Source organism: Dipteris shenzhenensis, chromosome 16 (assembly GCF_047967505.1).
Source record: "Dipteris shenzhenensis isolate YYH24624 ecotype China chromosome 16, Dip_SZ_1.0, whole genome shotgun sequence".
Classification (NCBI taxonomy): Eukaryota; Viridiplantae; Streptophyta; class Polypodiopsida; order Gleicheniales; family Dipteridaceae; genus Dipteris; species Dipteris shenzhenensis.
Window position 1 is genome coordinate 34,155,558 of NC_141611.1, and position 24,274 is coordinate 34,179,831.

Sequence of the window (24,274 nt, forward strand, 5' to 3'; positions counted from 1 at the left end):
AGGCCTGTGGCAGCAAGAAGTAGTAGTACAGCACATCATAGGAAAAGGTAAGTCTAAAGAGGTGGAAGCACTTCCCTTGAAATTAAAAGTGAGAAAGGCACCCTTGATCTTGGGTGAAGGACATGCAAGTGGATCAAGTAAGGAAGCCTTACCCAAAGAAGGTATGGACGAGGCAAAGCATGACTAGGAGGAGTTACCAGGAGGCATAGATGATTCTTCAACCATGACCTTACAGACTCCAAAGCAGCCTACTAGTCAGGTGCTTGGAACTGAAGAGCAATAGTTCCAAGAGCAAACTACTGAGGACCTTGCTATTAAGACTCCAATCTTAGAGCAGTCTATTAGTTAGGACCTTGGTAGTCAAGGGCGCATTGAGGACATTGGTACTATCTTAGAGCACCCTATTAATCAGGACCCTGGTAGTCAAGGGCCTAGCATTGAGGACATTGGTATTGAGGAACATGATGGCTGACAGCTTTGTAATCACAAGTTTTGAACTTCTACGTAATGCGAATATCTAATAAAAAGTTAACTACTTTTTTTATTTCTTTACTCTCATTATTGTGTATAAAGATTGTTTACTACCCACCGATACACCTTTGGACATGGCCAAAAAAAGAAGGTTGATTAGGGATGCTGCTCCTTATCAACTTGAAAGGCCGATTTGGCATCAAATAAGGGATTTACTACACACACACACACACACACACATATATATATATAGAGAGAGAGAGAGATGAATCCAAGAACATGGCCAAACCCATCCTCTGAAAAAACAACACATAGTGCAGTTTCAATCTCATGATAGACACTCACAGGGCCACCTTAGGCTCAATCATTAAAACGTCAACTGAGACATGATAACACCATTGCCAACACACAGGTGTTTTAAATTTCCAATTGTCTTTCTAGTCCTTAGCAGAATATACAATAACAATCTCAGACTTTGAAGCATGCCTTGACAGTTGTAAATGAAAATTCGATATTAGAAATATGACAACTCACAAATTGTTGCACCTTGGGCAATATGAGAAGCAGCAACTTTCATTTGAGCATATCATGATAAAACAAATAGTGCAGCCACACTCACGTAGCGTTGATAGTCAAAGACAGCAAAACATTACTATGGAGGAAGAAAAAAAAGTGCACAAAGAAAACCATGCAAATTATTCTACATGATAACCAGCCACGCTAAATGGCTACTATGAAGCTAGGACAAATAAAACGCTACCTGCAAAAATACTCAGGATCCTTCTCTTCACGTATATCAAGAGGACGGCAAGCATCCACCAGCATTCGTACATCAGAACTTCCTTTGTTCACTTGAATCACATTCCAAGCATGTGGCACATAATCAAGGTATCCACGAACCAGCTCACAAGGTATCGATGCCCTGTCACACAGATACTGTTTTGCAATTGTAGTTGGACTATCAGTGCATGTCACAAGTTATCTATGCAGTGTGTGCACTTGCATTGATGCATACATGCATATCCATATTTATATGCATGCATGTGCATGAACATGTGTAGATACATAGATAATGTATGCATGCGTGAGCACATGTTTGTGCTCTGTGTGTGTGTGTGTGTGTGTGTGTAGATACATATACTCACATCACAGTGCACGAGGCTTGAGGCACACGCACACACTCAAAAGCACATCCACCCTCCTTCCCTCAGGTGGTTATATTATGTATAAAGCGAGCTCCACATGCACAGGCACACTTACACCCACATACGCATGCACATAGACAAAAACCAAATGTCAACATGGTGCTTCATCCATAACATACATGTAAATTACAGTCACACAGGCTTGTCGTAAATCTATGAGTGCAGTACCTTGAACAAAATCGCCCGGTGTCGACAAACACCATATGGAAGTGATCCAATCGGTACAACATTTGACTGCCGCTGCATTTTCAAAAGCCTCACAGCCCCTTCACAAAGCATATGTACAGTAGGGATAGCGCCTTGAAAACTCCTGTTACTTTCATTCAAGCTGGACAAAGCAGCTGCACGACTGCCCAAGCTACAAGAGCATACAAAAGGAACACCTGTGCTACCTCCAAGAGCAGCTCTTCGAGCATTTGTGACATTCAACGTCTTGTCACTTCCACCAAAGCAATCTGAAACATAAAGGGATAATATGGCAGCTTTTTGGAAAGCATTCAATCCATAGTATTCAACATCTCCCACATTTCGCCCAGCCAGCTCCAGTCCTGTAAGAAGATGATTTGCTGAAAGAGCAATCACATCCAGTTCTTCATCACGTTCCCTGAAAAAAAGCAGTAGAGTAAAATAATACAACAACATGGATGAGCTCCTGCAGTCCATTGATCCGACTGCCATGCCACATCAAAATCTAGTATTTGTTCTCTTCATTCAATATATTTATTGACGACGGCTTTTACACCCACATTTATCTTGCTTCTTTTTTCCTGCACAGCTTGCTTTAGTGTTTGCTTTGGAAAAAGATGAAAATCACAGATTGCAATAACTGACCTGTCCACTAAAATTACTTCACGAGAATCAAAACTCGGCTGCTCACTTTCCAGCAATTCTAATGAGGAGAAGGGATACTCTCGTCCAGCATCATAAAAGCCGTCTTGTAAATGCTCAGCAAAACCACAAAGGGACTGATTTCGATATGTGTAAGATACCTCTGAGAAAACCTGTGTTGACTTCCTTCGCTTGCTAGGCTTCGGATTCCTATCTGAGCATCCACCTTTGCGCCTACCACTCACCAAGGCACTCTCCAATTGTCCTTTGGATTTAAAATTAAAAGCCTGGCCAGTTTCTTCTTCAACCTCTACTCTACTTGCATCAGGCTGTTTACACCTATCACCGCTTATAACTTTCCTAGAGCTGTGACTGTCAATAAGTATCCCCCCCTTAACAGGCATATAGTCAGCATCTTCAAGAAATCCTGAAACTATGTTTGCAGAGAGTACATCCTTCTTAGATCTCTGAATGCCACAATTGTCCTGAAGTGCCTCTGTACTAGTCTCATCTTGCCTTGCACCATCATCGAGCCTAATTTCGTCGGCACCTACATTCCCCATACAATCTAGGGCTCTCTTCTTATCACCCTTGATTTCGCCCTCCCCTGCAATGAATTTCTGACGAAAACCACCATCTAACAGTCTACTTGAATTCTGTCCCTCAGGCCTACCTTCGGTGAATGTAGATTCTCTGTCCATTACATCATCTACTCCATCTTTAGTATCTTCCATGGACTCTGATTTTGACTTTCTGCTCATGTTTAACCTTTCTTGTCTAGCTTTTAACTGAAGAACGTCGTGTCTCTTCCATCTTTGCCTGTTTTTACCATACACAGCTTTTTTGGGCACAGCAATCTCCTTGGAGCAAAGTGAGTTTTGTGCATGGGATGAAGCATCATCGCCTGTGAGACATAGTTGATTGGAGTTGACTAGAATAAATAAAGAGTAGACCCAAAAAACAACTTGAAGCATCACATCCTTACCTTCAACGGCTGGTAACAATTCTGAGTCAACCACAGCATCCTCACTAGAAGATGGGAATTGACCAAGTGAAGAAGGGTTACCCTCCAGATTGCACGTTATCCAGTCAGGGATCTCACCAGTGTTCTGAAGTTTATTGAACTGAGATTTTTTTGGGGGGAAGGGAAAGCATGTGTCAATGCCTACCTTACAATTAAAACAAGTAAACAGCATCTCACCAGAACAACAGCACACAATCCCATGCAAAGACACATTCATTTCAACACTACCATGCAGTATTTCAGATCATAAGAGAGAACCAGAAACTGTGTAAGTGCAAACCAACCTTTGCATCAAGCGCCTTTAAAGAAGTCATGGAAGATAGCCCAAGGGACTCCAATGACGTCAATTTATTATGGGCAACATCAATCAAACTCAAATTGGGAAGACTAGCCAGCCCCGAGGGTAGCTCCATCAATTTATTGTTTTCGGCGCGAAGATGCTTCAAAGCTGTTAAGCTGGAAACCTCTTTTGGCAATGCTTTTAATCTATTGAATGAGATATCAAGCTCCTCTAAATTCTTCAAGTCACCTATCTCAGGTGGAAGAAACCTGCATACATTGCTCCTTGTTAGAACCACTGTTCATTTCTGCTCGACAGCACGACGCCAAGCCTCCTAGCAAAACGTTTAACTAAATGAATATGAGAAATGCCCAAAGTCATCCTTTGCAAGTAAACGAGCAGAGCAGTTTAAACCTCGTAATACACACCCAGACCATGGACTCCACCAAGACCCTTGTATATATGTGTTCAATCTTACACATGCCCCATACACACCCCCCTGGTTTGATCTTACACATGGCCCATATGCCCTGCCCCCCCCCTCCCCCAATACACACACACAAAGGCATCATCAACACCCACCAATGGTGGGTGTAAACAATGCCACCCTTGTTAAACTTTCGCTCTCGAAGATGATGATGATGATGATGATGACAACCATGATGATGATGATGATGACGATGATGCCATTACTTGATGATATGACTATGTACTACTTAGCACTAAGCATTCAGCATGCGTGATGATGCTCGTTTAGTAGCTCCACCCTTTCTGCTTCTAGTATCAGCTTTCTATCAATCTCATAGACCCATCGGTCTTCTAAGGCTTTAACTCTCTCTCTCTCTCTCTCTCTCTCTCTCTCTCTCTCTCTCTCTCTCTCTCTCTCTCACACACACACACGCGCGCGCACACAGAGACAAAAAACTACAAGACCATTATAATTGGACATGTCATGTCCAAAATCTATGCATCGGTGCTTGATACAAAGGTTAGTCTATTCGCAAAGCTCCGCGGGCTCAAAGCCATGGGACAGGCAAGCTTCGGATCACATACTCACACTCCGCAGGTGTTGGAGGTGGTGGCCTTCCCCCCTCCATTTGGGGTTGGAGTATGGTTTATAATGGCGGGATCATGGCTGCTGACACGTGTCATTTGGGGATTTAATCCCATAAGGAAATAAGGGCTTGTGTGGCTCTTGAACCCCTCTCTCTCACATCCCTCCCGAGACTTTTTGGGAGAGGCAAGCCCTTGCTTGGATATGGGACCCCGCACCCAGCATTTTGCGTAGAGGCCTTGGCTCTAATTTTAGTGCACATGTTCAACCACGTTGTATGCCATGGCTTCCCACTGGTTTGGAGTACTACCACCATTGTGCCGATGCACAAAGCAAGGGAGCTCATGGCCATCGTGAACTCCCACACTCTTATGATTGGCCACACTTTGACCAAGATTTATGAGTCCATAAGAGAGAGATCAGCGGCTACACAAAGGCACATGGGCAACGAGCTCTAGGACAGGCAAGATTCCGAATACAGCACTCCACCATAGCCCACATCTTCACCCTATGAGCTATCATTGAGGCGGCAAAGTCCAAATCCCACAAAGTCTACGCCTGCTTTGTAGACTTTCGGAAGGCATTCAATATTGTGCCACAATCTCGCATGATCAGTAGACTCCAGCAGATGCGGATTCCAGAGGCTATGATATCGGGGGTAATGAGCCTATACAAAGTCAGTCAGGGGGAGAGCTTGTGTCCCAAGAGCCCTATCAAATTCAGTTGAGCACGATCGGAGCGAAGCAAGGATGCCCCCTTTCACCGACTCTCTTTAGAATCTACATTGATGAGATCACACCCTTCATTGACTGCCTAGAAGGCGAGGGATCACTACTAGCTGATTTGATAATACAGATACTGCTATATGCAAATGACATAGTCCTCATATCATCTTCAGCAAAGGAGGCCTGTGAGGTGTTTTGAAGAGGCCAAGTTTATGATCTTTAACTGCAGTGCTCCACCGACATAGCTTCACATACTGAGGTGAGCTAGTGGAGATAGTGCAATCCTATACATCTTGGGAGCAGTCTTCACAGGGCCAATTTTCACAATGACCCATGCAGCTAGGGCACGACTCACACAAGGACAAGGAGCTCTGGCCCCGACTAGAGAGGCAGTGCTTCCAGGCGCACTCACTGGATCTGCCGACGAAGGGCTAGATTTTTGACACCCTAGTGAGGCCTACTGCCATGCATCATTTTTTCCGTACGTTACCATACGCATACTGCATACGGGTATGGAAGTATGATTGGAGTATGGATCAGCCACTGGGGCTGAATCATACGTGACCCTAATTTTACCACACAGAAAACATAAAAATACACATTGTACACATTTGATTGATAGAGAGCTTCAATGTACACATTTCATAGATAGAGAGCTACAAAACTTTCAAGTTCAAACTTGTATTAATTTTGAAGTCACGATTCATGAATGAGTTCAGGGACAGAGTCATCTCGATTCTGATACATAGTGATAGATCAATACTACACCAAAACATCATGATAAAAGGTAGTAGGTATAAGAAACTTGGAAGTAGCTAGTAGGTACTACACCAAAACATGAAAGGTAAAACATCATATAAGAAAAGGCTGCCACAGCCTGGAAATAAAGCTTGACATGCATGACAACTAAATCTTGATGAGGCTCAAGCCTCAAGCTGCATCCTCATCATCATCAACACCAGTGCCATCCTCCTCCTCCTCCTCATCCTCATCCTCATCTACCTCACTATGGGACTCCAAACGACTAGAGCTTCTTGAAGCTACACAAACATCCATCCTTCCTATAACAACAGGGACTGGAATCTCCTCTTCTCCCTCCCTATTCTCTTGCAAAGCACGCAGCCTCTCATAACCCTTCTCTTTGTTGATCATTTCCAAGGTCACTTCTATCTTCTCAAATTCCATTTCCTTGATTTTGGAGATGAGACGCAAATTAGTATGGATGTAAACTAATTTCTCTGTATGCTTTGGAAGGAGCCTATTTCTTCTTTTAGTATGGATAATAAGAGTGTGCTCCAATTTCTCCCACAAGAAGAAGCACATGTGCATTGCGAGAGCACTCAAAGCGCCAACCGTTGTAAATTTGGTGTGTGAGCCCCAAATGTCTCCCACCATTTCACCCCTTAGTGCATCTTCTTTTCATCCTTCGCAATTGCACAAGCAAATGTGCCTGACATGGACTTGTAAATATCCAACTCATCACATTATATGCCCTGGCTCTCAACATCATACTTCGTGTACCGCTCTATGGCATCCATCCACCCATCATGCACACAAGGCTCTAACATCAGCCAACCTTGGGAAGTCACTATCAATAGTTGCTATCTTCTCCGCCATCCGTTCAGTGAGCTCATAGACAAGCCCCGTGGTAGGCCCTTCCCTATCAGCCATGCAAAGGATCTTCAAAATAGGAGCACATATCCTCACAATGGTTCTTGCATCCTGCCAAAATGAAGCACCTAATATAATGGAAGACACCTTTTGTGCTTTCACAATGCGTGACACCTTCTTCCTGCAATACTCATCACTAACAACAATGAGGTAGAATCCATTGTAGACTCTCTCATCCAACAAGTTTACCATCGTGATAAACATGTAAGCAAACACGGTTTGTACTAGTTTCACCAATTCCTTTTTGCTGAAATTTTGATACAATGCTGGAGTGTTTCCGGGTAACAAATGTCACAATCATAGAATGTGCCAGCATTGGCTTCACCCATGTAAGCTTTTCAGCGTCCTCAAACAAGAGATCAAGGCAATGGCATGTGCATCTAGTATATATGCACCTCATTATCAGCCCCGACACCAAGAATGGCATCTTTCAATATCCTAAAATGTACTCCCCATACTTATATTGCCCACTTGTGTCCACTGACTTCAAGAAGACTGAGCCAAAAATGCATGAGATAATGATATTGATTATAGGCCGACGCCGAGTGTCAAACCAGCCATCACATACTATGCTGGAGCCATATTTTTCCCACTTATCCCTCAGCTGTAATCATTCTTGATCTATGCCTACCGCTTTGGTATTTAGCTCGTTCATGTGCAAAACTTTGTGAGGCTTGAAGGTAGGTCCAACTTGACCAATTGCACGAACCATCTCCAAAAAATAAGGACTCCTCACCTTCCAATGAGGAATATCCTCTGCAAAGAAAAAGTGACGGAGAGCAATGTATGCATCCTTCCATGCCTGTGACTCCCATGCCTTGACCAAGGCTTCCTTTGACAACTTATGTTTCTTTTGTTTTGGCCCATGTGCAAATGCACTTTCACTTGTAGTACCACTCACTGAAGCATCCCCCAAATCAGCCACATGTTATGTTTCTTTTGTTTTGGCCCATGTGCAGATGTACTTTCACTTGTAGTACCACTCACTCAAGCATCCCCCAAATCAGCCACCTCAGCATCAATCTGAGCTGCAACATTTTTCAGAGCTGCCTTTGCCTACAACCTTCGACAAGTTTCTTTCATGTTTTCGGGAGGAGCGGTACACTTATCAACCCCAAAGCTCGACAGCCCAAGAAAATGTGCCCTTATGTGGGTCAGTCCTCCATCCCATTTATGCGGACAGTACTTGCATTGACAAGTATACGGTCCCATTGCCAAAGGCTTCAACATGTCTACAAAATCCCATTCTGGTCCTTTCTTTCTATCAAGGAGTCGAGACACGGGAGAGAGGGACCTGCAAGCTGCAATTTTGCAAAAGAGGGCAAATAAGCCTTAAGGCAAAGGAGCAAAAGAGGACTTGAAGCCCTATTCAAGATCTCCATCAACTAAATTAGAGAACTCAGAAGAGAGCAGCCATAGATGCTGGAAAATTAGAGAAGAGAGCAGCCATAGCCATGGCCCATACTTTGAGGCTTGACGCTTGCTCCAACTTCAAACGCAGGCAGCCTAGAAGTCTTGGGTGATAACGGAATCTCCAACGCAGCCTTACACAGGCAGCTGTATGGTGATGTTTGGAGCAGGTAGAGGCATAACAAGGGCGGCTGAAAGGTTGAAACCTAAACTGACTGCTGAAGAAGGGGGCAAAGGGCCCCTTATAAAGGCCCTTGAGTCCAGCCAACCAGCCATAGTCAGGAGGCTGGAGCAACAGCAACGTGTTGGGAGGGCATCGGGCGACAGTACAGAATACGAAAACATTAAAAAAAGCAGGTTTTCTAATGTTTGGGGACACCTTCCCCCCCCCCCCCAAAAAAAAACCACGTATGGCCGTACGGAACACGTATAGAAAAACCTGCCATACGCGCACATACCCAACTACGCTGCCATGTACACATCACCTTTTTGGGGGGTGATCTGCTAGTGACAAAGTGGAGGAGATTTGAGCAGCTATAGGTGATTGTGGGGTCTAGGATGATTTAAAGCAAGCCCTCAGTCCCTCATCAGATAGTATAGGTAGAGTTCGCCATGACCCCTCTCTAGGTTGATGCTATTTTTCAAACAATGACATTCCTCCACAAAGATTGGGCCATACCCTAGTGGAGAGGCCCTAGAGTCATCCAAACAACTAGAAGAGAGCGGGGTTGGTGCAGAATGGTATGCATGCACATCCACATGGTTTGCCCATCATGGTATTCAGATGGACCGGCTCCCCTCCTTTCACTATAGTATCCCACGAGATGAGATTAACAGTATCATACGGTTAGATCTCCTGCAGCTCCATACATCTCGGACCTTTAGAGAGGGGGGGCGGGGGGGGATGCATCCCCACCAAGATCTAGTTCGATCGTGACGACTTCTTGATAGTATCGGAGAATGCCCTCATCATCAGACCCCAGTACCTCGAGCACAGACGAGTCTCACATGCACTGAGGATTGCCATTGGACAAATGCGAGTCTCTTCCCATCAACAGACTATTGAGGCAAGGAGAGTTGCAGGCATACCCAGAGAACAACGGATATGTAGGCTATGCACACTGGGGGAGGTCGAGACAAAGGGGCATTTCTCATGTGTTTGCCCAGCCTACTATGAGATTCGAGGACAATACCACTACCTCTTTCACGCAGAAAATGGTTATGGCCCACTCTCATGGCTGATCCAATTCCATGCTAGGTCTGCATTGAACTCTATCTAATTGAGATGCAGTGGCACACCAAGACACTATTGCAACAAATCAAAGAGCAGCCAAAGATGACCATGCCGCAAGATGCTATGGTTGAGTGAGCACAGCGGCATGTCCCAAAATTCTCTACATTCGAGTCAGTTCTAGGACATAGTGGAGTGGAGCAGCAGCAGCTAGCTTACATGAGGGCACTCTAGATTAGTGGGGAGAGACAACGCGACACTATCGTGCAAGGGATGCAAAGACCACACATGACGTGGAGAGTGATCAAAGCACACACAGTCGAGGCCTAGTCTATCTCAGCTCTCCTCAAAGGAGATCGCCAAAGACGAGGTGTCACTCTTGACATCGCCCATCGAATACAGAGGTCGAGGAGACCACGCCCTCCACCACTGCTAGAGGTGGCTCAACAGATGCAGATGTAGATCCGAGACATCTTTGCAGCCCATCCACCAGGTTTCAGTTTTTTCAGTTTTCAATTTTGTCCGAGTTTTTGTTTTGGGCCCTTGAGTCTTTAGTTTAGCATAGTACTCAGCAAGGCGTGCTAGCAAAGCTTGTATGAGCTCCTTTTTTGGTGTACTTTGTCCCATAGGCCCGTGAGGCCTCCCATGGACGTCTCTCGCTCTCTCTGGGGAGGTAGCTGTGCTCTTCAAATCACATTTGAGGCCACTCATATCTGTGGTGCGGCGAGAGGAGCATGCACGATACATGTGGATACGAGTTCAGCCCCGGGAAGCACAACCTATCTTTATGGCGATATGCTAATTTCCTCCGAACACGTCTTCCTATGCACAAGAGATCACCGCAGAGAGACAGTCCATCTGAGACAATCCATGATGACATCACAAAGTTCTCTAGGCAAGGAGACATCCTCTTGCAAGGAGGCTTCAATGCACGGACAAGAAACAGGCAGGTGGGTCTGCTTGACTTCACAGATGACAGAGATCCCCACATAGTCCCGGAGCTAGATGCAACTAAGCTAGGGATACTGAGACACTACGCACATGCTCCACTCGTGACAGGATATGGGCGACATCTACTTGATTTGGGGGTAGTCTATGGCTTGATCATCTATAATGGTCTTCAGAGATGGCCATTGTCTGGTGGACTCACATGTTTCCCACATGACGGTGGGTCAAGTACAGTGGACTACCTACTGGGCCCACTAGCCCTTGTGTCACGGATACACGATTCATTGTACCCCTGCCCCCACTCGGAGCCAACCACTCATACCTGGCCTTCCATGTCTCTGCCACTATGCCACCCACAGGGAGAGCCCCCATCACGCCTACGCATGTCTAGATCCACTTTGACCGTGCCCTCAACCCAGTGTACGTGAGTAACTTAGCCAGAGCACTCCCAGACCTACTTGAGGATGACATAGACCTCGCGCACGCCTCGAACGCCCTTGTCTCATTGGTACGAATGCTGCCACCAAATCCTTTCCCACGACTCGATCCACGTGCGTTCGAGATAAGAAGACACCTCAAAACCCTTGGTTTGATACTGAATGCAGAGAGGCAAGAGCCTACCTCATACAAGAGCAAACTTTAGGGCATCTGATGTCATCTGAGGCACAGAGGAGTTTCTGACGATTCTTTCTCACCCATAGGATGGATGAGATTGTCAAATCTTTCCGAGGAGGAGACCCGACCACTGGATGAGGTTTCCTAAAGGAGGGGAAGTCATCTATCCCCATAACTGACCCAGATGTCTGGTACACGTACGCATGTTCCCTCTATGATGTCTTGATGCAGACACCACAGAACATGTCCTCTATGCCCAGGCCCATCACTTGTCACTTGTTTACTACACAGAATGTGCGGGCTGCACTTCGTCGGCTACACAACCGAAAAGCACAAGATCACGAGGGTCTACCGGCTGAGCGCTTTGCACATGGGCAAGAGGTCCTAGCTCCGGTCCTAGCACACATACTCAACCAGGCTGTTTGTCATGGCTTCCCACCCACCTGGCGCACCACCACTATTGTACCGATACACAAAGCCATTGACCCTATGGAGACTAGGAATTACCACACCCTCATGATTGGTCATACTCTGGCCAAGATTTATGGATCGGGTCTAGAGAGGGAGCTCAATAGTCATACAGAGGCTCAAAGGCAGCGAGCACTACGACAAGCAGGATTCCGGAGGCAGTATTCTACCTTAGACCACATATTCACTTTGAGAGCTGTCATTGAGGAGGCGAGATCCAAACACCGGAAAGTCTACACATGCTTCGTAGACTTTTGGAAGGCTTTTGACATGATCCCACGTCCCCGCATGGTCAAGAGACTACAGGAGATGCAAATTCCAAAGATGTTGATTTGGGGGGTAGTGAGCTTATATGAGTCAGTCGGAGGCAGAGTATATGCCCCAGGCGGTTTATCAAACTGGGTTGAGAGCACGATTGGATTGCAGCAGGGCTATCCACTCTCACCGACCCTCTTCGGACTCTACATTGATGAGATCACATCTTTCATAGATCGCCTAGGAGGCGAGGGTTCTCACTCTTGGGTGACCTCATGATACAGATATTGCTGTACGCTGATGTTATAGTCCTCATATCATCATCAACGGAAGGGCTACAGAGACATCTGAAGGCACTAGAGGTTTTGCAGAGAGAGACTTGACAGTCAACCTTGGGAAGACCAAGGTTATGGTCTTCAACACATCACATGTAGTGACTCGTCGACTCAGCTTCACCTATCGTGATGAGCCAGTGGAGATAGTGAAGTCTTACACATATCTGGGAGCAGTCTTCACAAGACCCCTTTTCACGACGACCCATGCAACCCAAGCTCGACTCACACGAGGACGGGGTGCTTTGGCCCGATAAGAGACAAGGCTTCCACTCACACTTTTAGAACTCACCAACGAAGATCTGGCTCTTCAACACACTAGTGCGACCGACGGCCATGTATGCAGCACCCTTCTGCTCGGGATGTGACTTACCGAAGATCGAGTGGAGGAAATTTGAGCGGCTACAGGTGACTATGGGGTCCAGCACGATTCGGAGTAAGCCCTCAGTTCCACATGAGATAATACACGTAGAGCTCGCCATGACTCCCCTACAAATTGATGCCGTCTTTCAAACAGTGACTTTCATCCACAAAGTTTGGGACTTGCCCCGATGGAGATTACCGAGACTAGCCTTGGAGTCATCTAGACGACTAGCAGAGAGCAGAGCAGACACATGGTATGCACAGATATCCACATGGTTTGCCAAGCACGGTATCCAGATGGACAGGCTCCCCACTTTCCAGTACAGCATGGATGCACCCTTGAGTCGATCTCGCGAGATGGGATCAACCGTATTATACAGTTAGATCTCCTTCATCTCCATATGTCACGATCTGTGACATATTCCTTTCTCTATTTCTAGACTTATGGATGGTTTGATGAATGGACACTTGTGGAAGGGTATGCCCTTTCGACGGGACACTTCCTAAGAGGCACAACTCTTGCCCTTTCGACGGGACACTTCCTAATGAGGCATAACCCTTCACAAGAGACATTCTAATGAAGAGACATTCCTATTGTAATGTACCCTCTCATCAAGGGTCACACCCTTCACAAGGGGTACACACCTCTTCATGCACATACCCTTTGGAGTACACACCTTTTCATGTGTCTCTTCACTCTCTATATAAGAGACGCCCAATTGTATGGATGACACACAACATCCACCCTACAGATATTCAAGCAATACAATTATTCCTTGTTCTCTGCTATCTCAGTCTCTTTTCTGTTCCTTAGCACATTTCTAAATATAGTAAATCTAGGATTTCTTACATTGGTTACAGAGCAAAATTCGCTCCTGCCTGAAGGAATTCCCCCCGATCTGATACATCTTTTCCGCTAGAAGGACATCCGTGCACATTGTGCATGGAAGAGATGGAGAGGATGAGCGTAAAATTTTTAAACGCCTACCCGGCCTAAAGTCATCTTGGCCTCTCCATCTCCCTCACATCACAAGTTGATGTGAATGGACACGACAAAAATCGTGTCTTTTCAGGTGCTTGGGCTGTCCCAAAACCAAGGGACGCACCTTTTCCACCATGGGACACACCTTTTGGTGACGAGTCTCGACTCCTCACTCATGGGACATACCCCATCGTGGACAAAAGGACATACCTATTCATGCAGGGTCACACCCCTTTTGACAATAGGGACATACCCCTTCATGAAAAGGTGCACCTATTCCAAGGGTCACACCCCTTCGAATAGGCACACCTTTTAGGCCCCAAGTACCTACAAAAGGGTACCTAGAGGGGTAAAAAGGGAAAAAAAAAAAACCATCCCCTACCCCTAGGATTACCCTAACTACCTAGGGTTAACTAAACCCCCCATTTAATTTTTGGGGCAACTAACCCATTAGGAAGCCCAACGAAAAGTCGCCTCTTCTCCAACAAAAAACTGCACGTACGGATTTCCGTACCACCTGCGTCAGCCCGTACGGCCAGCCATCACCTCGCCGTACAGCCCTGCGCAGCCTGGCCGTACAGCCTGCGCAAGCCCTCGCCATCAGCCTTGCAGCCTGCGCCGTACCATCCGCCAGTCTGCCGTACAGCCTGCGCAAGCCTGCCGTACAGCCTACCTTCCCTGCAGCCAGCCGTTGCCTCTGCCGTACAGCCTGCACACGCCCAGCAGCCAGCCCTTGCCTTTGCCGTACAAACCTGCGCAAGTCCTGCAGCCTGCCACAGCCCTGCGCCATTCTGTACGACCAGCCCTGCGCACAAATCCTTGGCCTCGCCAGCCCTCCCCCCTCCTACGCAGTCCTTGACCCGCCAGGTTCTTTTGCTCCTGCCTTTCCTGCGCAGTCCAGCCCTGGGCAATGCTCTAAGCCTCGCCATTGACAGCCTGCTGCCTCTTGTTTCGCCATTTTTGGTCCTGCCAAATCAGCATTAGTTGCAGCTCCTCGCGCGATGAAGACAGCCTGTTGACAGCCCGGACCAGACAAGTATCGATCGCTCCTCGCAAACCATTGCACCATGGATCTCCGGACACCGACTTGCAGCCTTCTTCTACGCAATAACTTGGCAGATTAAATTATTGCCAAGTGGAGTCTTTCCAATCTGCTTTTAAGGATTCTCTTTAACAAATTACAGCAAATGAAAGAATCCACATTAAAGCATGGAAACCCCTGGTAATCCCCGGCATTTCAAAAACACCTCAGGCATCAGCTACCACACTATCATTTTCAAATTGCACAGCCAGCCCATTTTGGAGCCTTTGCATCTTGGGTCTTTTGTGTCACATGCCCTCCTAGTGACTTGGACCACATCCTCTACCTTCTGCGTGAGGCACCTCAGTTACATTTGTGTTCCACGAGACACGAAGATACCCTAAACACGATATTCCTCAAGAGTTTGCTGTCCATTTTTGGAGAGAATTTTACCCCTCACCTTCGGCATCTCCAGGGTACTCTCCACCTCCTTCAGCTCCCAGATATCCTCCTCTACAGGTTGTACCTTCTCCAAGTCAGTATTTACACTCTGAAGGCACTCCCTCTCCTGGATATCCTCCACTTCCGACAGCAGCTCCTTATCCCTTTTCAGATCCGTGGACTCTACTACCTACCCCTGTCCTATCACGAGCAGTAACACCACTTTCAGCATCACCAGTGTTACCTCAGACAGGACCTCCCTTACCAGATTTCCACGGGTGGTTCCATCCTGCCTCGCCTGCCCCCTCCAACATGAGCAACCTCAGGGAGCAGCCCGAATCCTCTTCCAGGAATGGTACAAACTAGAGCACAAGTTCGCGCTTTTCTCACAGGGATCTCCGATATGTCGCACCGCTCGCGTGAAGCCTCTCCAGAGATCAAAGAATCAAGTCCAAAAAAGACACCTGAAGTCAACGTACAAGGCGAATCACTATTGCAACTTCAAATATCCCAGCTTCAGGACAGCATCTCCGACTTGGTCCAAAAAGTTCAACAACTTCAAGATTCTCGAAGTACCGCACATACAGAGGATGACGTGACGCAACCAGACGACTATGCGGATTCATTCCCACCAGAGGTAGAAAACACTGAACTACGTGCCCTCTACCGATTACTTCAAGCTTCCAAAACTAAAAGACTTGACGTCAAACTTCCGGAAGCCTACACTGGTCAACGCAATCGCCGAACAGTTGACCAATGGCTCGCGAAAATGCGCATGTATTTTGACACTGTTGACCTCACTGAAGGCAAAAAGATCGCCTTGGCAGCCTCCCTCCTGAAGGATACAGCATTTCTATGGTGGCAAAGACGCTTAAAGGACGAAAAAAGTGTGTTAACATGGGAACGTTTTGAACACGTGCTCCGTAAGCAGTTTATACCTGCCAATGCGGACTTCCAAGCACGTTCAAAACTCCGACAGTTGGAGCAAACGGGTTCCCTGTCTTCGTACATCTCTCAGTTCACCACATTGGTGCTGGAGATTGATGGTTTAACTGAGGATGATCGCCTTCATGCTTTCATCTCAGGCCTAAATCCCTCGTTACGCATTGATGTTCTTAAAGCAAACATCACCACCACAGATGGCGCTATTGCTTATGCAGAGCGCATTACAGATTTCCTAAACACAGGGAAGCAGAGTGCTAATCGCACACAGAACTCTACTATGGCCAAAGGTGCTCGCCCTCAAGATAACACCAGGTTTCGAAAAAACTTCGGTAATCAAGGTCAGCGACAGTCTCAAGATCCCCAGAAGCCTCAGAAATCATTTGCTGGATTCCAACAAAAGCACTCCCCCAAGGATCGCGCTTCTTTTTCTTCACAAAGTCATTACCGACATCCCCAACATAAAGGTGCGGCCACTGACAAGAAGAACAACTCCAGCTCAAAAGGACTTTGTACCATCTGTACAGGCGACCATAGATGGTTCGATTGTCCCAAGCGACCAAAGCAAAATTCCAATATGGAACCTAGCACTTCCCAAAAAGAAGATGCTACCTCAGCACAAGACAAGAAAGGCAAAGCTGTTCGAATGGCGAATACCATCCACCTGAGCCTTGCCAGCAACCCCGAACCTTCCCTGGCCACTCAAGTACTTTGTGTTCAAGGATCGATTCGTCGAACAACGGTCACCATCCTCATCGACAGTGGCTGTTCTCATAATTTCCTAGCCAGTTCTGTGGTCGATAAACTTCGGTTGACCACCAGTCCTAGTCTCATGGACTATCAGATTGAACTCGCAAATGGAACAACTTTCTTGTGCAACACCAGGATTAAAAACTTGTCTTTTCGCATCCAACATTATACGGACAAGTTGAACTTCGACATTATGCCTCTTTCTCGGTACGATGTCATACTCGGACAACAGTGCTCTACGACTATGATCCATCAATCAGCTTTCGCAGCCATACTATCCAGTTTGTCCACCAGGGAAAACTTATTGAGCTAACTGGTTCTAGGGACTCTCCTTCAACCCCAGTTGCCTCTGCCCTACAAGTAAAGAAGTGGGTTCGTAAACGCCAAGTAAAGACTTCGTTTCTGTTGGTTACGGCAGTCGAGGAGACACCAACAAAGGATCCTCCTGAATACCTCAACCAACCTTTTTTCCAGCCCTACCTGGATCTTTTTCCACAGGAATTGCCAAAGCAGTTACCACCTCGACGACCAGTGGATCACCCAATCGAACTTATTCCAGGCAGTAATCCACCGTCGAAACCTCCTTATCGGGTTTCTTACACTCAAAATGAAGAAATCCAAAGACAGGTCACCGAACTACTCGACAAAGGTCACATTCGGCCCAGTCGTAGCCCTTCGGATCTCCTGTACTACTTGTGGAAAAAAAGAATAAGTCAATGCGCCTCTGCATCGACTACCGAGCCCTCAACAAGCTCACTATCAAAAACAAGTATCCATTGCCTCGCATCGATGACCTCTTCGATCAACTTCTACACGCAACACAATTCTCCAAGATTGATCTTCGTTCAGGTTATCATCAAATCCGCATACAAGAAGGTGATGAGTACACGACAGCTTTTCGAACAAAGTATGGACACTATGAATGTTTGGTCATGCCTTTTGGGTTAAACAATACCCCGGCCACATTCATGACATTAATGAACGACATCTTCAGGCCTTTCCTCGATAAGTTCGTCATCGTTTACCTCGATGACATCCTCGTTTTCCTCGATGACATCCTCGTTTTCAGCAGATCCCTACATGAGCACAAACAACATCTTCACCAAGTTTTTGAAGTTCTCCGTGCAAATTCTTTCTACATCAACATTGAGAAGAGTGAGTTCTTCAAAACCCAACTCGAATATTTGGGACATGTTATTTCAGCTCAAGGCATCTCTGTGGATCCCAAGAAGGTCGAGGTAATCCGAAACTGGCCCACTCCTAAGAATGTTCATGATGTCCGCTCTTTTCTCGGATTGGCAAACTTCTACCATACAAAGGTCTATCAGTTTTCCGAAATCGCAGCTCCTATGTCCGAATTATTGAAAAGCACATAAATTTTTCAGTGGCTTCCCGAAACAGAGTATAGTTTCCAACAACTCAAGCAAGCACTCACTACCACACCAGTTATGGCTATTGCTGACCCAAACCTTCCATTTGAGGTCATGACCGACGCTTCCGACATCGCTACAGGAGCAGTCTTGATGCAAGAAGGCAGAGTTGTTGCTTTTGACAGCCATAAACATTCTGATATCCAAACCCGATATCCGGTTTATGATAAGGAGTTTCTTGCTGTTGTACATGCTTATCGCTCTTGGAAACATTATCTCATGGAAGCCGACTCTGTGGTCCAGACAGACCATCACTCTCTAAAGTATATCTTTACTCAGCCAGTCATGAACGCTCGAGATCTGGACGACTCCGACGCTACTTGGCAGTCTGATGAAGACTTACAGCAGTAGTCTGACATTTTACAGCAGTATTTTCAGAATTTACAGTGATATTTTCTACATCAGTTCATTATCTCCACCAGGGTTTTCTTTTGAGTGGGAGGGGATGTCACGATCTGTGACGTATTCCTTTCTCTATTTCTAGACTTATGGATGGTTTGATGAATGGACACTTGTGGAAGGGTATGCCCTTTCGACGGGACACTTCCTAAGAGGCACAACTCTTGCCCTTTCGATGGGACACTTCCTAATGAGGCATAACCCTTCACAAGAGACATTCTAATGAAGAGACATTCCTATTGTAATGTACCCTCTCATCAAGGGTCACACCCTTCACAAGGGGTACACACCTCTTCATGCACATACCCTTTGGAGTACACACCTTTTCATGTGTGACTCTTCACTCTCTATATAAGAGACGCCCAATTATATGGATGACACACAACATCCACCCTACAGATATTCAAGCAATACAAATATTCCTTGTTCTCTGCTATCTCAGTCTCTTTTCTGATCCTTAGCACATTTCTAAATATAGTAAATCTAGGATTTCTTACACCATACGTCTCAGATTTGGGGGGGAGACTAGGAGCTCCCCAGTCCTACTGTGACCACTGCCTGAGAGTATCGGAAGAGGGATTCGTCATCAAACCCCAGTATCTCGAGGATAGAGAAGTCTCTCATGCATTGAGGATTGCCATTTGACAGATCCGTGTCTCATCTCATCAGTTGAGGATCGAGACGGGGAGAGCAGCAAGCACACCCAGGGAGCAGTGGCTATGTATGCTTTGCACACTAGGAGTGATTGAGACAAAGGAGCATTTCCTATGTGTCTGCCCAGCCTATTATGAGATCAGGGGACGATACCACTGCCTCTACCAGGAGGGGACTGGCTTCGGTCCACTCACAATTGATCCACTTCCAAGATCAGGTCTGCATTGGGCTCTATCTACTTGAGATGCGCCAACGCGGGGAAACCTTACTACTACAGATTAGAGAGCAGCAGGAGGCGATCAGACCACAGGACAAAGAGGCTGACAGAGCACAGCGCCACATCACAGACTTCTATGCATTTGAGTCAGTTCCAGGACACATCGGGATGGTGGTGAAGGAGATAGCTGACATGCAGGCAGCTTGGATTACTGAGAGAGGGATGCAGAGGCCACCTACAGCACTGAGAGTGACCAAAGCACACTCCATTGAGGTCCGCCCTATCACAGCTTTCCTCAAGGGAGACCGCCTAAGAAGAGGGGTTACTTTGAACATAGCCCAATGGGTTCAAAGATCGAGGAGACCATGTCCCCCTCCACCACAGCATGACACAACCCGACAGATGCAGATCCGATACATTTTCACCGCTCATAGGCGAGCCACTACGGTGCTAGGCTTGGACTTCTGAGCCTGAATCTCAGATAGTCTTCAGGTTATATATCTGAGTCCAGTTTATCAGCTTATCAGTTTAGCAGTCTTCGCACTCAGCAAGGGCCTTAGTGCGCCCTTTGCTCCAGCCCACTGCGGCTTGTATGAGATCATCCTTTTGGTGTACTTTGTACCTTGTCCCATAGGCCTGTGAGGTCTTCCGAGGACGTTAATACATCTCTCTCTCTCTCTCTCTCTCTCTCTCTCCAATGTTTCCATTTGAGTATTCTGCCAGACATATAGGGCAATGCACCGCTAAAAGGAATTCTGATGATATTAGCAGGCCATAACCTGGATAAAAAACTCACAAGGTAAACTTTGTATGCAAAGCATGCCAAACATACCTGACCGACCCTTGGTGAATCCTAGGCATGAGCTGGTTGGCTGAGGCCCGTAATCCACTTCTAGGATTATAATTCAGCATACCCATGCCCTCAAAACAGCCCCAAACAACCTAACCTACATGATGCCCTACTCTCCCTCACTGTCAAGACTTCCATGAGGACAGTCTAAGACTAGGTCATGCATGCAGGGTGGAGCAGTAACTTTCAACAATTGTACAGGCTTAGTAGGATAGTTGAATGTGTCGAGAGCATGTGGACAGAGGAACTGAAAGAGAAAAGAACAAAGGTGAGAGAAAGAGGGACAAGGGAAGAAGGGGGTTCATAAGAGATGTCAAACAAAACCATGATTAAAAGAGAAAAACCAAAATAAGAATAACTTAGTAAGCAAAGCTATGCCTATATTCTCATCAGTAACCTAGTAAGCAAAGCTCCGCCTATATTCTCATCAGTATAAAAGCCTAAGTTGCCATCCATACCCAGGCATAAGCTGTCATCCGATATCTCAATACCAATAAAAGTATGATTTCGTGTCTTGTACTGTACACAAAGATTGATAAATCTACCCATGTACCATGTACCAAAGTACCATTATGAAAAAGAAAGGCCATACATAAGCATAAGCACAGACAGGTGCAGGCACATGCGCACACTCACCCACATGCTGCACAAGCACACAGCATTTCTAAAGGTTTCAAGCACAGCTATGTATCCTAGAACGAAAGACATTTGAGAGAAAACAAACACGAGAACTAATATAATCTACACTTACGAGATTGAGAAATTGCAAACAGCCAACCGTGTCAGCAAACGCAGCTTAGATATTTCAGGTGGTAGAGAGAACACAGAAGGCCGCAAAGGTGTCTGATGCAACTCCAATGTCTTCAGACGATTCAAGTTGCCCAAAGAAGGCAAGCTCCCAAGGCCACTCGGGCACACCTTCATTTGCAAATGCTCAAGTTTCCCAAGGTCACCTACCTCATCTGGCAGTAACCTTACTTCATTGGAGAAAACCTTCAACGTTCTCAGATTTTTCAGCCTGCTCAGAGATCTAGGTAGTACTGTAAACGTATTATCATAGACATACATGTTTCGCACACGCAAAATTTCCTGAGATTTGTGCCCAGCAACAGACTCCAAGGTGGCAAGAGAGAACCCATTGGGTGAGACATCCACCACTTCATCGTCACTGTTTACATTAGATGAGGAGTTTTTCAAAGCATCTTTAATGGATGCTGGGGATAAAACATCATCAGCTTCAAATTTCAATCCTTCCTCCCTTTGTTTGTGAATATCTTCAAAATTCAAGCAACCCGCATCAGTGTCACTTTTCTCAGCTGCATGTGCTCGGATTTCAGATGATCCATTGGAAGAGGGAGCTGCCATCTCTGTGTTACCAAGAGTGGTCGCACAACCATCCCAAGGTAGTTCGACATCAATTTCGGTGTCGTTTCCTTTAACCTCTTTGCCTTGAATGTCAGGCAATGCCCGTTCCAAAACATTAACATTCTCGTCCATGTTGCTGCTGTACATAACCAATCAGCAAAAAAAAGAAACCAACAAGCCAAGCCGTGAGGCATAACATACTTTTAGTTGTGTGAACAGCAAAAAGACCATAAAGGCATTCATATTCATGAAATCGTGTCCAATGCTTGACAGGAATAGTACGTACTTTCCGTAGAGTAATTAAAATCTCAGACATATCAGCCGTCCTGAGGATCACCACTTAGACAAAAATTGTCATACGTCAGAATTCCATAGCTTGACAGCCACAAAATGAGTGCTCCACTGCCACTTCTTATAGTCATCAGCTCCTCTCATGCTCTCTATAAACCTCTCCTTCAATGTCTAGGATTTCGTTTGCAGCTAAAGATACCTTTATTCCACCTGCTGCTTTCACGTCTCTCTCTGGCAGTGACTCTTTTCTCCTGGATACCGGTTACACTTTTCTGCTCTCCCGGTGCAACTTCTTTCCTTCTTTGCCCCTCTATGCTGCATTGCAATATTCCACCTCCTCATTCCTTCTGTCCTGCCAACTCGCAGCAAATCTGAAAAAGACCAAGATTGCTGAGCTTGAGTAATCATTCCCAGGACTTTGATGACATTCTGCTGTTCCTCAAACTTTGCTTTTGCAAATCCCCCCTGCCCTAACTGCACAGCTCCCCACTTGCATCTGCTTCCTAGCAGGCTGAGCTAGTAGAAATTTGGGGATTCTGTCCCTGCTCCTGTAATGCAAAACACGAGACACGTTTCAAAACTGACCCAACTCAATTTCCTTCAAAACGTTACGGATTCGTTTAAAAAGACGATAGTTTGACTGTCCACCAAGGTTTCGTGACACTTAAGTCCGAAGGAATTCAAATAACAACGGACCTCATTGAATACCTTGGTGTTTCTGAGCTAGTAAGGACTAGCCTAAAGCCTCTCGAACATGCAGGACCGCCATATTCCTGTACGATACGTTATTGTGTAATTTTGAAAATTCACGATTTGTGATTAACTTGATTTAAACGGAAAAGCTCACACCAGTGGAGAGCGAAAATCGCTGGAGGCACTCTGTCGACAACAACACTTTGACTTTCTATAGCGGTTAAGTTACACAGAGCAAAAGGACAACTTGCGGAGCGTAAATTGTCGTGCAAGATTTGAGTTCGTATTTTCAAAACGTAGCCGAAATCGCAGAAAAGAGCTCTGAGAAACACAAGAGAACAAAGGACGTAGGGCTTTGTAATGAACGAATGTGGAAGCGAAAAAATTACAAGTTGAAGGTGGAGGGTGAGAAAAGAAACCATACTTTGGCGAAGACGAAAGAGCGGGAAGCGTTGGATCAAGGGAGAGGCGGTGGGAGGAGGGCGGGAATCTCCATAGCCGCAGAAAGCTTTGAAGCTTCTACGCAAAACACAAACACAAAAGACAGCAGCTCAAAGTCGTCATGTAAATAGGCGTGCAATGCTCCCACCGACAAATGATGACTCATCATCATTGGGCCAAAAAAAAAAAAACCAAGATGAATGATGAATATCATCATTCATTAGGCCTGCCACAGATTGAAAAAGAAGATGAATTGGATGTCTAGCATGGAAAAGAGAGCGGAAAGCTGAGAGAGAGAAAAAAGGCGAGACGGAAAGCTGAGAGAGAGAGAATGAAGAAAAGTGAGAGAGAGAAAGAAGGCGAGAGGGGGATACAGAGAGAGAGAGAGAGAGAGAGAGAGAGATTCCAGGGAAGAAAATAGAAAGTGTCAATCAACTGCCCGTAACCAACGTCGAATTTCGTGAAAATTTAAAATCCTAATTTCACTTCTTATATGAGTGCACCTTCACTTAGACCTAGCCAGGGGCAGGCCGAAAACTATGTGAGCGAGTTCAGTTTCCGGTCGAAATCACAGACATGTAAGGATTGAAATCCAGAGGCAAGATAACCAAGGTTCTTCATTCCTATTGGATATCCTCTTCCTACCAACCCTTGCCTGCCTGTGTAGCCCATTTGCATCCGTCATTGTACTTTTTTGCATAAACTTTGCCACCAATGCTGCACGTGCCAAGGGTGAGAGAGATTGGCTTCGGTGGAGGTGCAGCGCTAGGTTCAAGTCTTATTTGCAACAAGAGTGAGCATTTGCACGGTGGCACTCCCGTGGTAAAGCAAGCGCTTTTGGATGCAAAAGAGAAAGCAAACAATTTTGAAAAGGAAGTTGGGCTATTAAATGGCAATTCGAAGCACCAAATTAATTTA

The 24,274-nt window shown here is 46.0% G+C and overlaps 1 protein-coding gene across 6 annotated transcripts in view; it reads right to left on the bottom strand.

The window, feature by feature from the left end:
- LOC147892869 (Leucine-rich repeat protein kinase family protein) overlaps nucleotides 1-23,474 on the bottom strand; it is a 48,816-nt gene extending 25,342 nt beyond the window's left edge. Inside the window, exons 1-9 of one of the 6 annotated variants that reach the window (XM_087386893.1) lie at nucleotides 23,340-23,474; nucleotides 22,422-22,770; nucleotides 22,218-22,270; nucleotides 21,318-22,067; nucleotides 3,813-4,077; nucleotides 3,490-3,628; nucleotides 2,508-3,408; nucleotides 1,845-2,280; nucleotides 1,232-1,407 (exon numbers count right to left, since the gene is read on the bottom strand). In XM_087386893.1, coding sequence (XP_087243019.1) covers nucleotides 1,232-1,407; nucleotides 1,845-2,280; nucleotides 2,508-3,408; nucleotides 3,490-3,628; nucleotides 3,813-4,077; nucleotides 21,318-22,063 — 2,663 coding nt within the window. In that variant the 5' untranslated portion in view covers nucleotides 22,064-22,067; nucleotides 22,218-22,270; nucleotides 22,422-22,770; nucleotides 23,340-23,474. Of the gene's footprint in view, nucleotides 1-1,231; nucleotides 1,408-1,844; nucleotides 2,281-2,507; nucleotides 3,409-3,489; nucleotides 3,629-3,812; nucleotides 4,078-21,317; nucleotides 22,071-22,217; nucleotides 22,771-22,930; nucleotides 22,996-23,339 lie in introns of all 6 variants that reach the window. The other 5 variants (XM_087386891.1, XM_087386892.1, XM_087386889.1 and 2 more) reach the window with 5 other exon arrangements.
- Nucleotides 23,475-24,274: the final 800 nt, after the last annotated feature.